Source organism: Letharia columbiana (assembly GCF_014066305.1).
Source record: "Letharia columbiana isolate WasteWater2 chromosome Unknown Sc0000004_s0, whole genome shotgun sequence".
Classification (NCBI taxonomy): Eukaryota; Fungi; Ascomycota; class Lecanoromycetes; order Lecanorales; family Parmeliaceae; genus Letharia; species Letharia columbiana.
Genome location: NW_023501040.1, coordinates 1159898 through 1173422, shown reverse-complemented (window position 1 = coordinate 1173422; position 13525 = coordinate 1159898). Strand labels below are relative to the sequence as shown.

The 13525-nt window shown below is 49.9% G+C and overlaps 6 protein-coding genes across 6 annotated transcripts; 3 read left to right on the top strand and 3 right to left on the bottom strand.

Annotated features, from left to right (window-relative positions):
* Window positions 1-1168: 1168 nt before the first annotated feature.
* On the bottom strand, window positions 1169-1836 carry HO173_002332 (uncharacterized protein; the record flags this gene model as incomplete). Its single annotated transcript, XM_037304266.1, has 2 exons — window positions 1169-1681; window positions 1771-1836. 2 exons carry the CDS (start codon window positions 1834-1836, stop codon window positions 1169-1171), a joined length of 579 nt encoding a protein of 192 aa, XP_037169061.1.
* Window positions 1837-2421: 585 nt separating this feature from the next.
* Window positions 2422-3082, top strand: HO173_002331 (uncharacterized protein; the record flags this gene model as incomplete). Its single annotated transcript, XM_037304265.1, has 3 exons — window positions 2422-2498; window positions 2616-2793; window positions 2975-3082. 3 exons carry the CDS (start codon window positions 2422-2424, stop codon window positions 3080-3082), a joined length of 363 nt encoding a protein of 120 aa, XP_037169060.1.
* A 270-nt stretch (window positions 3083-3352) lies between these two features.
* Window positions 3353-5149, bottom strand: HO173_002330 (uncharacterized protein; the record flags this gene model as incomplete). Its single annotated transcript, XM_037304264.1, has 6 exons — window positions 3353-3957; window positions 4013-4172; window positions 4224-4452; window positions 4514-4868; window positions 4919-5004; window positions 5067-5149. The coding sequence occupies 6 exons, from the start codon at window positions 5147-5149 to the stop codon at window positions 3353-3355; spliced, it is 1518 nt and encodes a 505-aa protein (XP_037169059.1).
* A 958-nt stretch (window positions 5150-6107) lies between these two features.
* On the bottom strand, window positions 6108-7100 carry HO173_002329 (uncharacterized protein; the record flags this gene model as incomplete). The annotated part of the gene is made up of 1 exon (XM_037304263.1): window positions 6108-7100. One exon carries the CDS (start codon window positions 7098-7100, stop codon window positions 6108-6110), a length of 993 nt encoding a protein of 330 aa, XP_037169058.1.
* Window positions 7101-7928: 828 nt separating this feature from the next.
* HO173_002328 (uncharacterized protein) lies at window positions 7929-9376 on the top strand (the record flags this gene model as incomplete). The annotated part of the gene is made up of 2 exons (XM_037304262.1): window positions 7929-8667; window positions 8721-9376. The coding sequence occupies 2 exons, from the start codon at window positions 7929-7931 to the stop codon at window positions 9374-9376; spliced, it is 1395 nt and encodes a 464-aa protein (XP_037169057.1).
* Window positions 9377-11913: 2537 nt separating this feature from the next.
* Window positions 11914-12498, top strand: HO173_002327 (uncharacterized protein; the record flags this gene model as incomplete). Its single annotated transcript, XM_037304261.1, has 2 exons — window positions 11914-12128; window positions 12186-12498. 2 exons carry the CDS (start codon window positions 11914-11916, stop codon window positions 12496-12498), a joined length of 528 nt encoding a protein of 175 aa, XP_037169056.1.
* Between the last annotated feature and the right edge of the window lie 1027 nt (window positions 12499-13525).

Sequence of the window (13525 nt, the reverse complement as noted above, 5' to 3'; positions counted from 1 at the left end):
AACGGCCATCCCTACAAGTCAAGCACCGGGCACCACGCACCGCGAACAGGAATTCCATTAAGATCCCAGTAACTTGGTCGATCCGATGCTGTAGTAAATCCATATCGGTGAAACACATGCATCGTACAGGACTTTTCCAAGAGTATTCACCTCCCATCCTTCCCCACAGCGCAGCGAATTTGAGCACTTCCTTCGCGCGCGCGGTCCTGCCATGCTTGGTGATGATGTGCAGCCGATTCGAAATCGCCAGCGCTAGCATGACCACCACGTTCAAAACCACGACCGCGACGGAAAATGGTCAGATGTTTGGGTTACTGTTGCTGGTGCTAATCTCACTGACGTTCATAGCAAAAAGATACCACTAATGATGGTGATAGGCGCAAACCTGGTATGTCGATTGCTTTAGTATTTACTCGACAAGGCCCCCACGTGATGAGGGGTCAGAATCAAGTGGAGGAACGTACACATAAGTAAAAGTATTCGTCAGCGCGCTCCACCTCCTCTCCGCCTTCCGCCGACGATTGCTCGCCATCTCCTCCCTTGTCTCCCACAATAACTCCGTCTCCCGCACCAAACGCTTGAAGTCCTCCCCAACGCATTCTTCGTCTCCTTCACCAGTCCAACATCTTCACCTTTCCACCCTAAATTCCCACCCCTCTGCACCAACGACAGCGACTTCTTGATGCCCTCTGCATGTCCGACCGTGGGTGTCGGATACGCCATTGATGCGCCGATCTTTATCACCTATGCTCGTTATGACGCGGCCCCAGCAGAAGCAGTTGAGGCGGAGGAGAGGAGATATTGTAAAGAAGAGGGAAGGGATTACGATTTGGAGGTCGGGGTGCGAAAAGATTGCAGATAGAGCTCGCGGAAGGTTCTGGTGTTTGGGCTGTAGGCTGCGGGCGGGGGGGGCGTGAAGCTGGGGGTGGGATGGGACGAGGTTCAGATGATCTTGGCGTGAGAGGTAAAGAGGACGATCCTAAAGATCGCTTAGTATGCTGGTTCGTGACAACTATGTTTGGAAAGTTTGTCGGTGTCACAGGCTACGAAACATGAATCCAATTATACACAGACGATCAAGGAAGAGTCAGACAAACCATTCCATCCGTCACCAGCTGATGGGTGCATTTGAACTGCTTGTAATGTTGACACCTACCCAACATCATCATCAGGCTTGACATAAAAACGTAACCTTAAACTTCTCAGCATCCGTCATCAAAGGCGTCGAGAGCTTCGGCACTCCAAACTTTATGCTCGTGAACGGTGCCCTATGATGATCCGACGGCGCAAGAACACGCTTATGCCCACGTAAGCCGGACTGGAAGAGTCTCGGATCCAGATCCAACGAGCTCCCCAGCGCCGCCATTACGCCTGCCGCCAAGTCGCCCCCTGGCTCAGCCATATACGTTCGAACCTTCACGTTGGCAGGCTTCCCCTCATCCCAGAATTTCTTGAGCGCAAGCCCATCGTGTATATCCGGCCGACGCTCAAGGCGGGAAGTGTCTGTGATTTCCAGTATCGGTACGACTAGCTCTTGATCCTCGATATCCACGCTCATGTATTCGTCCAGAGGCTTCAAGATGTCCCAGCCTCCCTGCACCAGGTCGTGGACGTACTCACGGTACGGTAGAGGCGTCTTCGTCGACTGGTTGCTTTGAATCATAGACAGCTCCTGATAGCTCTTTAGGAGTTTCGGTTTCAATCGTCAGATCGATGTCACATGGTGCAGAGCCTAGTAGAGGCTCGATCCGTCGCCTGAAGTCAACCCACCCCAGTTTCGTTCTCGTCCTCCGCTCCAATGACCACAAGTGGATTTGGCTTACGGTCTGTCAGCATTGTAGTAGTGACCCAAGTCAGATCCGTATGATTCTCTAAGTACGCATCAATCCTAGGCTCAAGGGACGCTTCGTACCATCGCACAAGCTCAGGATGTGCCGATTACTTGGGCGCGAGCGCGAGCGTTGGCTCTGGCTCTGGCATATTAAGAGCTAGTGTCGAAGCAGGATGCCGTTGCTCCAAGCGGGGAGATACTGCTTTCGGTGGCTTTGGTCCGGGCATGGTGGAAAGTGTCGGTACAGAAGCAATGACCTACAACAAGGTGCCAGGCGTCCAGGGGAGCTATGGAAGTTGTGTAATTGAAGCTAGTGAGCAGACAAATGCAGCGAAAATGGAATGAAGGCAAGATGTGTCACAGGAAGGTGTTCGGTGTAAGCGAGCAAATAATTGTAGAAGTGGAAGCCTTTAAAGTACATATAAAGTCTCAAGAAAGGGCGCTTGATATTGGAAATCTAGTGGCTTGGCACTAGATTTGAGGTAAGGTACCAACGATGATTGAGCATTCAGAAAGCAAGCTTTCCAATCAAAGTCTCCGCGAAGCTCAACCTCTAAACACCCTCTCTCCACATCTCCGCTCCACCAGCAATGGTCCTCAAAATCCGCCTCGCCCGCTTCGGCAAACGCAACGCCCCCTTCTACAACATCGTCGTCGCGCAAGCCCGGTACGCCAAACCCTCCTTCCTCCCTCTCCCCTCAACCCATCCTCACCCCCAACCTCCTTCCCCCTCGATTCCACCCATCCGCAAACCCCGCTGACCCCCGCTTTCCCCGACCCCCAGAACCGCCCGCAACTCCAAACCCCTCGAAGTCCTCGGCACCTACGACCCGATCCCGAAACCCGCCCCCCAGGGCGAGGGCAAACCGTTCAAAGATATAAAGATGGATACGGCGAGGGCGAAGTACTGGTTGGGAGTGGGCGCGCAGCCGAGCGAGCCGATGTGGAGGTTGTTGAGTATGGTACGTACGTTTGGGTGAAACTTCCGGTGGATGGAGAGAGAGGACGTAAGAGGTGGGAGGGAGGGAAGGAAGGGCAGGTGAACGAATTGCAGGAGTGGTGCCCGACGCTGGAGAAGAGAAGATTAGGGGACGATGGAATTGATGGGCAGAGTGAGAATGAAATAGCTGATGAAAGGGGCAGATTGGTTTGATGGAGCCGAAATACAGTATACAGAAGATGCAGCAGGCGGAGGCGGAACAGAGGGCGGCGCGGAAGGAGGAGGCTGCGGATGCCTTGGAGGGACGATAACATTAGGAGGTTGATGAGGACGAGCTGGATTTGGTTTAACAGGAAATGCATGAAATGGTGTTTTGCGGGCATTTGATGACTTTGGCGACTGGTAGTCGGCTGCTTACACCATCGGGGCACAGATTCCCCTCGGCAGCGAAGAGGGTACTATGATACTGTACAAATATAGCTTTGGATTACAGACGACATAGCTCAAGAGCACGCAGGAGCTAGGGGTATGAGAAGTCTATTCGCGAAATTATATGGCTATAGATCTATGACTCTTCGCTATCAATGAGGCGCAACCACGAACAGCGTGTTCGTGATTAGACAAGTGATCATGACAATGAACCCATAAATCGCAAGCGCAAGACTAAGCCGCCGCAGCAACTTTCTCCGCCATGGTCCGCCCTTCAAAATACTTCCGCCAAGGAGACCCTCATCCTCACTACCAGACCCATCGTCCTCATCATCATCTTCTTTCATCAGCTTTTGGTGATGTGGCGACTCAGGCGAGGATATTTTGTAGTAGAATAATCCAGGAAGGATGAAACTGATACTGGTACTTCCGGTGCTTCCCACGTACGCGAGCACCTTTTCAAGTGATGAAACTGTCATGGCCACTATGTAGCTGAGAACGATGATGGCTGTAGTGATGGCTGCGAAACGTGTTTCGCCCATGCCATCGCCTTTGGGCTTAGTGGACGGTTTAGCAGGTGGCTGCAAGAGACCAGATCTGGATGGAGAACTATTTGCGGAGTCGGCACTCCGCCTCGGCCGCCATTTGAGTACTGCGTCGACGGAGGCCCTGCATGGGTGGACCTGGAGAGGGTAGGAGAACATGACGAGAATGACGATGGCGGCTTTGCCGATGGTTGAGGATATCGATGGCGGGTCTGTTAAGTTGTCAGATACCCAAGTGTTAAAAAAGAAAAGGGAATAGGAGCTTACACATTGCAACAACATTGCCTCCCACTGCATTACCGAAGGAGAGATACCCAGTAATAGCTACAAGTACATACAGGAACCCTGCAGCACCTATGCTGGCAAAGACCACGGCGGTGGTCCTGAAATGCGAATTATTGCCAATCTCGTTCAGTATTGAGAACATCTGAGGGACCTGTCAGTACATGGAGCCGAGGCGAAAGGCCGATGGACGCACATTTTGATGACATGTATATGCGAAGACAATAACAGGAAAGCTGCTGAAGACCGCGACTGCGCTCGGCGGTTGGACCACTCTGATATCGCCTCTATCCTGCTTGGTATCCCCTTTGATGAAATGGGCGACAACCAGTATGACCAGATACCCAATCGATATCAAAGCCACCACACTCGTATATTTAAGAGAGTCCAAACGCCGCAAGAATGATAGGGGTATAACGATAAGCCTGGTTCCGAATCGGTTAGCCATGGCTTAATGCCGCAAGCAAGGATCATCGCAGTGCTCACATAAACGCAGTAACCCAAAAATGTCTATCGACCAGGAACCCAACGCCCCCAGCGTCTTCATTGAAACCTCGGACCACACCTGGCATCAAATCCCCAATGATTATAAGATAGCTAACCCCGACACCAAAACATTTGATCGCAATGGCCGCGTCGAATATAACGGCTGCATTTGGATATGTGATTTGCGAGAGAGCGAAGAAGGAAGCAGCGCCGCGGTCTAGGTATCTGGCGCATTTCGTTTGAAGGTAGAGACCAAAGCCTGCGGTCAGGCCTGCCCATAGGATGATGATGGTGCCGAGTAGTATTCCCATACGTGAGAGGGCCAGGGGCATGGCGAGGATACCGGCACCGACGACTGCGCCAATGTGAGCCCCTTTACACCGTACATCTCTTGTCTGCGCATACTTGTATTGACCAGATTGATGACGCTGCTGATCCAGCTGGCTTGACCGATCATACCCACCTCTTTTCTTCCTCGAGCGGAGCGTGGACTATGACCTGTCAGCTTGTCCATCTTCACATTGTAGAGCGCGACAGGTCAGTGAGAGCATACCGTGACCCATGGTATGAATTAGGGCTGGTTGAGCGGCCATCGCTACGCTCTGCGTCGCCATCATTGGCCAGGTAGGCCGGCATGCTCAGGGCTGCCTCTTCTGAATGGCACGTCACCGGATGGCCTTCATATGGGTATGGACGTGTATATTCGTGATGATGCTGATGTGGTCTACGACTGAACACATACCAGGGTAGGATGAGAACACATAGTAACCCTTTTTGTGGGGGTTTTTTCAAATTTTAAGGGGAAAATTTTTTGGGGGTGGAGGACTTTTGGTGCAGACCTCTGTAGGCTGATCTCGAATACTCTAGCCAATCTCGGGCTTACTTTCGGATGGCTGGTACTAGTGCTTCTAGTGCCCCGGATCTTATCTAATCTTAGAGTCTTGGCAGCAACCCGATCTCTACTTACTTTACTGCTCGCCTGCACACAGCTTATTTCCATTGTATACTTACATCGTACTCGCTCGTCTGAGATATAGCTGAATTGCAGTCTCATTTTGACCCATCTGTCTTCCCAAACTCCATTTGCTTGTTGCATCTTTTCCTACTTGGCCGCCTTAATTAATAAACAATTTAGACGTCAATTGAAGTCGAATTTCATTCTCTCCAAGTACAATCGATATATAGAGTACTCTCAAGGTTATACCTCCTGATTAGAGCTTTAGACAGATATATTCCAATTACGTAATTATATGTACATCATCTTGTATGTATAGAATGCTAGAATTACATGGCCCCTCAGGCTTAACATGGTAGGATTTTGAGCTAGTAGTACAAAGGAGGGTGATACTGCATCTTTATGGTACCTGTTGGATCGGGTAAGAAACATGTTTTTCTATCAAGACCTATATGTCTATTCCACCATTGAGAGGAGATGTTCAGCCTAACCTCCTCCAGTTTCGGCAATGCCAACACTGGGAGACCGGAGTCACGGCGACGTATGGGGCTGTTGTTGCTGTCATCAGATGAAGAAGACAGGGCCAATCTCCACCATAACTCGCGGCGCACGGATCCTCTTGTTTGTGACGTGGATTCTTTATTTCTGAGCCCGCTTCTTCTCCCTCCCCAGTTTCTCCTGAGTTAGCTTCTCGGATTTCTCATTCAATAGCCAAAGCTGAGGGTCATCACGACTTATGGCATCGAAGTATTCATTCTGGATGCTGAGTAAGACCTTCTCGTACTTTGCCGCCGTATCTTTATCAGGCGCCACATTGAGCAATTCCGTGAGATCGCGGCAGATTTGCTCGGCGAGGCGGTTCCAATGACAATCTGAAATGTATTGACGGATTTGACTGCGGAAGACGCGATTTCTCTCCGCCCATTCTTTGATAAGCCATAACATGTGTTCCGAGTCGATGCCGAGAACAGCGCAAGCGATAGTCACATGTTTGCGAAGGTCAGCAACGTCGGCGCCAGCCAGCTCGTTTGCGATGGTAATCCATGTCTTTGATGGTCCGAGTTCTAGCGCTGCCTTTTGTATCTCAGAGTCAACGCCGATGGCTGCTGCATTGAGATCTGCCCGAATAATCTGCAGTTCTTGTCCGAGATAGTCGCCGTAGTTGGCCAGGAACTCTAGTCGTCGTAGCTTCACGTAGTACATAAGATGTTCATGCTCCTCTGATGAGCGTGGCTTGAGATAAAACGCAGCAGAAAAATACACCTTGTCCATAGCTTGCACAACTGCACGAGAAGCTTTGTCTGGGACCTCACCGTCTAAAGCAACCTTATAGGCGTCTTTATGAAGTTTGAGGAACTCCTGAGTGCGAGGAGTGATTTTCCGTTTTGCCGCCCCGTCAATATACCTCAGCCCCTGCTGAAGGCGTTCATGATCGTACTTGTCCAGGTCGTCTTCGGGCTTGAGAGGCTCTTCGATATCCTGTCGATCGCCTTCTGGTGGTAAGAGGGCACTCGTACTTGCTCTCGCACGCTTTGTTGGACGTCCTTCGTTATCGGGATCATCTCGTTCTCTCACGCGTTTCTTAATTTCTTCGCCGTGGTCGTCCGGTATGGTATCAATATAGGGATCCATGGCTGGTGCTGGATGTCGTCGAAGACAAATACAAATGGAATTGAGGTGAGGGTACTACTGATGACAGAACAAAGAACAAGGTAGCAAGGATCGTGTGGGTAGAAGAGGATGTAGATTCTATGGAGGAAGGATCCGAAGGATCTTATTAAGGATCCAGCCAGAACGCACCTTCCGACTAGAACATGAGGGGGTTTTAAAAAAAAATGGTTATTCCGTCAAGTGACGCTTTACTCAGTTAAGCATTACTCTAGCGCAACCACCTCACCGTGAATGATGCCAAGGCATCTTCCGTGTCCGCATTTAACGCTCGACCTAAGACAACCCTAGAGTATTATATTTAACTCGTACAAGGCTATGCATCCAGGGCGTCAAGAGACAGCAAACCAAAATGACTTACTTCAATGAAGTACAATTGTGTAGTGCGACTCAATCTCCTGGCGCCAAAGGACATAAAGTATCATGACCTTTTCGTTTCCACCCTCCCCCAGCGCCTCTGACAATTCTTGCCACGGTCAAGTACGTACCTTAACCAAGGTGTGGATACACTCTAAACTCGAATTGGCAGTGCGGGCCCACTGGATGAAAAATTTCGACGCTAAATTCAGGGTCTAAGCGAGTCCGGTAGGGTGAAGATTAAATTCTTATTATCTGTTAGAAAATGTGGCAAACAGCTCTACATCACGTGACTTTACTAGCGGCTTGGCAAGCACACACATATCTGTACTCTACTTTCTAGCACTAGATTTTACCTCAATACAGGTAGATATTCAACAAATCTCAACATAATCTAGAGATATTAGGGCCGCCGCTCGGGCAGCAGACTACAAAATGTTTTGGGATTCTCTACCCGTAGAGATTCAAACTCATATCCTAGAAGCCCTTGTTCTTCATGAAGATTCCGCTCGTTACGCTTCAATCTGTCGAGCATGGCAAACAATCATCGAGCCAAGGATTTTCGCTTGCCTTAAAGTCACGCGATCACGTCTTGCTGGCTTCAGCGACATTGGCTACCGCCATCGGCATTTGGTGAAGTCTATATGGTTTTCCATAGAGCCCTCTGAGTACCATTGCCCGCGTTGCGGAGGCGTGGGGATTTATAATTGGCATCAAGTTCCTTCCAAAACTATCAGGAAGGCGATCCAGGATCTTGTTATCCAGTTGAGTACATGGGAACCAAGCGGCAGCTTGTTACTTGATATCAGCGTCAAGGCTCCAAGCGCCTTGATGCATTCTTCCAGTACCATCCAATATGGACCTGGTGTTATTTCAGAGCCGAAAAAGGCCAAAATCATTCAATGCTCACATTGGCTCCACGATACAAGTAACCAGGGTGCGGCTGCGTATTTATTCAATAAAACCACCGACGTTAGCAAGCCCGAGCCCAAACCCAGCCAAGAAATGCCAAAGGCTAGAGCTGTCACAAGCCTCCTCCTGCGCCGACAAAATCGCCGTCCTTGGAAGTCAGAAGTACTCGAAGAGCTTCTAGACCTTCTTCCTGAGGTCCACGAAATCCATTACGAACCTTGGAGAGACTGGCGTCGAATGGAGGAACGACCCACCAATACAGGTAAGGCTCCAGACACGTTACTGTGGACATAAATTTCTGCTAAAGCTTTGTAGCTACAATGCGGCTATGCGAGTCACTTAGATCTGATCAATTGAGGCGAATGGTGATATTCGAGAACTTTCATGGCAATAACCCAGCCATGTCCTTAGCAGTACAAGCCGCAGAGATTGACACCGGTTACGCCCTTGTCGAAGCCAGTCTCGGGCTTGAGCATCTCGCAGCATCGTTCGTTTCAGATGCTTCACATTTCTTTGATGCATGTCAGAAATGGAACATTTGGCCCAGGCTGGAATCGCTCGCTCTGACCTCGAACGTTCTAAAATCTCAACAGCAGTCTGTCTATATCAACGATCTTCTTGAAACGGTTGCGCTAGTAGCCATGAAGATGCCACGGCTAAAATCGATGGAGCTCTGGAATGGCAGGGCTGGGTTTGCGGGTGTTTTCCAATACCAAATATTTGAAAGTGACCGGACTGCTAAGATTACTTGGCGAGGTACTTGGGATCTACCACTAGAGCCTCGTGTTCTGCAAGCATGGCAAGCTGTGGCATCCGAGCGGGTGGACTGCAAGCTTCAGGTCGTTACAGAGATATTGGACGCCAATGTCGTTATCACATCTCATGGCGATGCTATCCGTTACCTGAGGCTTCTGAATACAGTCGTTCATCCCGTTTCGTTGTGGCAGATCCAAAAGGAGACTGCTTATTAGAGTAAGTCTAGGTATCCGTAAACTTTCAGGATGCTTCGGTATGAGGACGACCACGCTGTCTTAGATAGCACCAATCCTGGCACAGATCGGCTGGCTTACCGTGATCTAGAGGCTCTGATTTGTAACGCAGTCTCTCTCGCTCGTCATGCCCCAATTTCTCTAGGATGGCAGATGATTGTAGAGATGGAAGCTGCTTCGTTCATTGGTTCAGTACTGAAGGGGAGGATCTCGCCCAATAGAGCTCTTGGGACCTATCTTCTGCTAGTGCTCCTTCTTCTTGATTTCCTTCTCTTTCTCTATCTTCTTGTGGTAAGTATAGATCGCAACTACGTTTCGTGCTAGCGGCCGTTAAGATCTCTCGATCAAAACTACACATGATAGATTAGCTGAAAATCGTTATCGTCGATAAGTGTACGCACCGTTCCTAAGACCTTCGTATATGTTAAACTTGAATTTGGACAGCAGCTATACGTTTCGACTTGATAATTTCATCTTCTGATTGATCAAGGAGCGCCTGAAGGGCTCTCGTAGTTATCGTAAGGCCCATTCAATTATGATAAAGAAAAGGAGGGCCAAAAGCATCAAAGGACTTAAAATCTGGTCGACTAAGGACAAGGCGTACCGATGAATGATCGTCTCATTCATGATGGGCGAAGGCGGTCTCTTGTAATCCATCAGGTGCGTACCGACTAGGCTAAAGCGCCATACACACTGGTGTAGGACAAGGATCGGAATCGACGACATGCTGTAACTGTAAAAGAAGGCCCAAAAGCAGCGATGATTAATGTGGATTCTGTAATCATATTTGCAATCGCTAAATACGGCTTCGGCAATCTCTCTAGAGACTCCGAGCAAATCGTCGTCCCAGCAAAGAAAAACAGCACATGAACCTTGTCATACCTAGATCCTCCTCCAGGGTTCTTGTTTGTAAATGCAGCAGCTTTGTAGCGCACGTGAGGGTTTGCCCATATGTCTCAAGATCTCTCACGTGGAACTTCTTGGGAGAGATGCCATGAGTTCTTTCCCCGGGAGACATCAGGATATACAAAATGTTTCTAAGTCTTGTGTAATGCACTCTTCCGGTTTTCAAGGTGATCACCGTGGATACTACGAGGATCTGAATGTCTGTTGGATTACAACGATGACGAGACGGATCTTGCAGATCTGATAGGGAGGCTGGCTAATACATCAGTCTTCACGGTGAGGCATCTCTGTGGTCGTACCTGACAAGGCTGTGAACGATGACGTGGTCTAGCTGCCCAACGACCGCACACAGAGCGCGATATGAACGCCCGCGACGAGGGACGAAGGTTCCAGGAACCATTTAGGAAGCTGCTCTGGATTCGTTGTGTACGCGCTGTTCTCAACAATGAAATGGCCGAGATGTAACTACTCAACGATGATAATATCCTGTGCTGACACAGGAGCTAGCCGCAAATTGCTGCCAAACAGAACGCAGCCGTCTCTTACACTTACCGCGCAAAAGACCATGGAAGTGAAAAGGACCACACAGTTATGGGAGATTTCTGACCGACCCAATCATAGCAGTCGTTCTAGCTCTAGTCACAGCATAGCCTTCCTTCAGGGAGCGTTCTCACCCCTTTGCAATGACGTACACATGTTATTCTATCAAACAGACGGTCGTTACACAGCCGTGTCACTACTCAGGTATTGCATCTAGTTCCGCAGTGCTTCCCTTTCGTGCTCCTGACCATACCATTGTAGCTGCAACAGAAGGTGGACAGCCTGGACTGCATGGTTCTTGCATCTGGATCGAAAAAAAGAAGGTAGTACGGGCGTGATATCTATCAGAAGTTTCGAGTCGAGAAGCCAATCTGCTGTTCTTTGCACAACACTCTTCTCTTTCAAACAGTAAATATAGCAACAACGACAATGTTATTAGAGTACGACCAACAATGCGGTCATGAACTTCCCCTCATACTGATTCTCACACCGAATAAAGCTTAGCGTTAGGGCTGTCGGCGAGCCCCCGGATGAAGATCGCCAAGGCTACTTTATGCTAGGAGGCTAGCTGAAACCAGCTCAAATAATAATGGACGGCCCGACTCCACTTCAGCTATCGAGGGTCTCATTCCACACACATTGCTCCTTCTCTTCTGAGCCGTCCCAACCAACACCATCCAATTCCAACACGACCAATTCTGCTCATTCATCAATCCATCAATCCTTTTCTTGATGCGCATTTCATCGACAACGTTCTGACCTGGTCGTCACCATCAATTGCATTCTGTACAATCCATTCGCTCATGATGAGGTCTTTCCTAATCGCCTCCATCGTATCTCTCCTCACCCCCATCATCTCCGCTCAAGCAGTCACCTTACTCGCGTCAAGTCTTCCAGCCTGCGCGACACAGTGTACCGTTCTCACCAATGCCGAAGGATCTTGTACACCACCACTAGCACCAGTCACCAGTGACCAAATCTACGAGTCATGCTTCTGCCAATCGGCCCTCCTTACCTCATTATACTCAAGCGCCGCTGTTCAGGGAGTCTGCCCTTCATGTTCAGCAGCAGACATGATGACCATTCAGAAGTGGTACCAAGGCGTTTGTCCTAACGCCGGGAAAGGCGCGCCCAATTTCGGAGCTTTGGCGGGAGGTACTACAACGTCGTCGACCGCTGCGACGCCAGGCCCAACAACATCAACTGCGACGATTGCACCAAGTGCAAGCGCAACCAGTACGAGTCAGCAGGATTCGAATAGCTCTACGAATCCCACACCGGGGCCTTGGTGAGACATATCCTGCGTAGTCCGCCCACTCACATGCTGACTTTGATGCCCGTCTAGGATGTCTACTCACTGGCGCTGGATTGTCATGCTCATCGTGATCATCATTGGCCTCACGGCTGCCGCCGTTGGAGGCTGGTTCTTCCACCGCCAATACCACCGCAAGCGTGAAGCCCAATGGGCCCTTGGATCGAGGGTGGACATGACGACGTGGGGACCGGGCCAGAGCGTGCACGACCTCGGCTACTATGGATCGGGGACAGCCGCAGGGGCAGGGGCTCCAGCAGACAAAGGAAAGGCTAGGGAGCAATTGAGGGGAGTGAACCAGCCGCCGCCTGCGCGCATGAAGGAGAACAGGTTGTCGAAATTCTGAACGAAAAGCAGGGAAGACATGGGCTTAAAGGCGTTTGGATTGAGATGTCGGATTGGGAAGCATCTTGGAAGCAAGCTTGCAAGGTTGGCTTTATAGCTGGCAAGCGTTTTGACAGCCGCGAAATAGACGACTTATGCAAGGATTCGCTTCTTCTATACCGCCAACACACACCACGCAAGACGCTTGAAGGTTTATAGCAATTGCAGCAGAGCTTTGTACAGCCCTAGCGCAGGAGCCTTAATTCAATATATACTGAAGCTTCGAAAACCTTGAGTATGATCTAACAGTGTGTTGTTGTTACTATACTTTGGGTAATGTCTCTAGCACGTGAATCTTCTGTGCTAGCTGGCCATCAATCAGTTCCATTCATTGATCATGAAACGGCTGACAAGAACAAAGGCGCATAAGGGGAGCATAGTAAGCTCATCGCATTCAATTTCCAGTCATAATCATCCACAATTGAAGAAATCGGGTGCGCCCGAAAAGCTGTCAATACTCTCATCCTTCGTTGAGCTGTATACCAGCTCAACAAATCAGATCCCGTGCATAGAACTAACCTCGCTTGAAATCCGAACCCACGTATAAAACTAACCCGCGTCAAATCCGATCCCATGCCTATGCTTAACCCGCTTGAAACCCCATCCCATGCCTAAGCCTAACCTCGCTTCAAAGACCTGAGGTCCCGCAGAGTCCATAACAGAAGACAAATTGGCTGTCCTCACCTCTCAAATGGGACATACGCATCGCCATCCCGTTCGAAGTATACATCGACCTGTGAAGTGAAGTGAAGCGCATCGATGCTGACGGCTAGAGTCCGATGTCGCCCAGGAACATCCTTTGCGAAGTCGCGTACCCGCTGCGAACTTGGTAGAGGCAACTTTGTAAGGCCCCTAGGAATGCGGGATGACTCTGGCCCACTCGCTGCAGGGGGGGATGCCAGAATGCATCTGGGAGACACCAACAACGGTGTTCCAAGCCGGCGCTGTCACACGATTAGTAATTCCATCAAACGTATGGGTATCTGGGG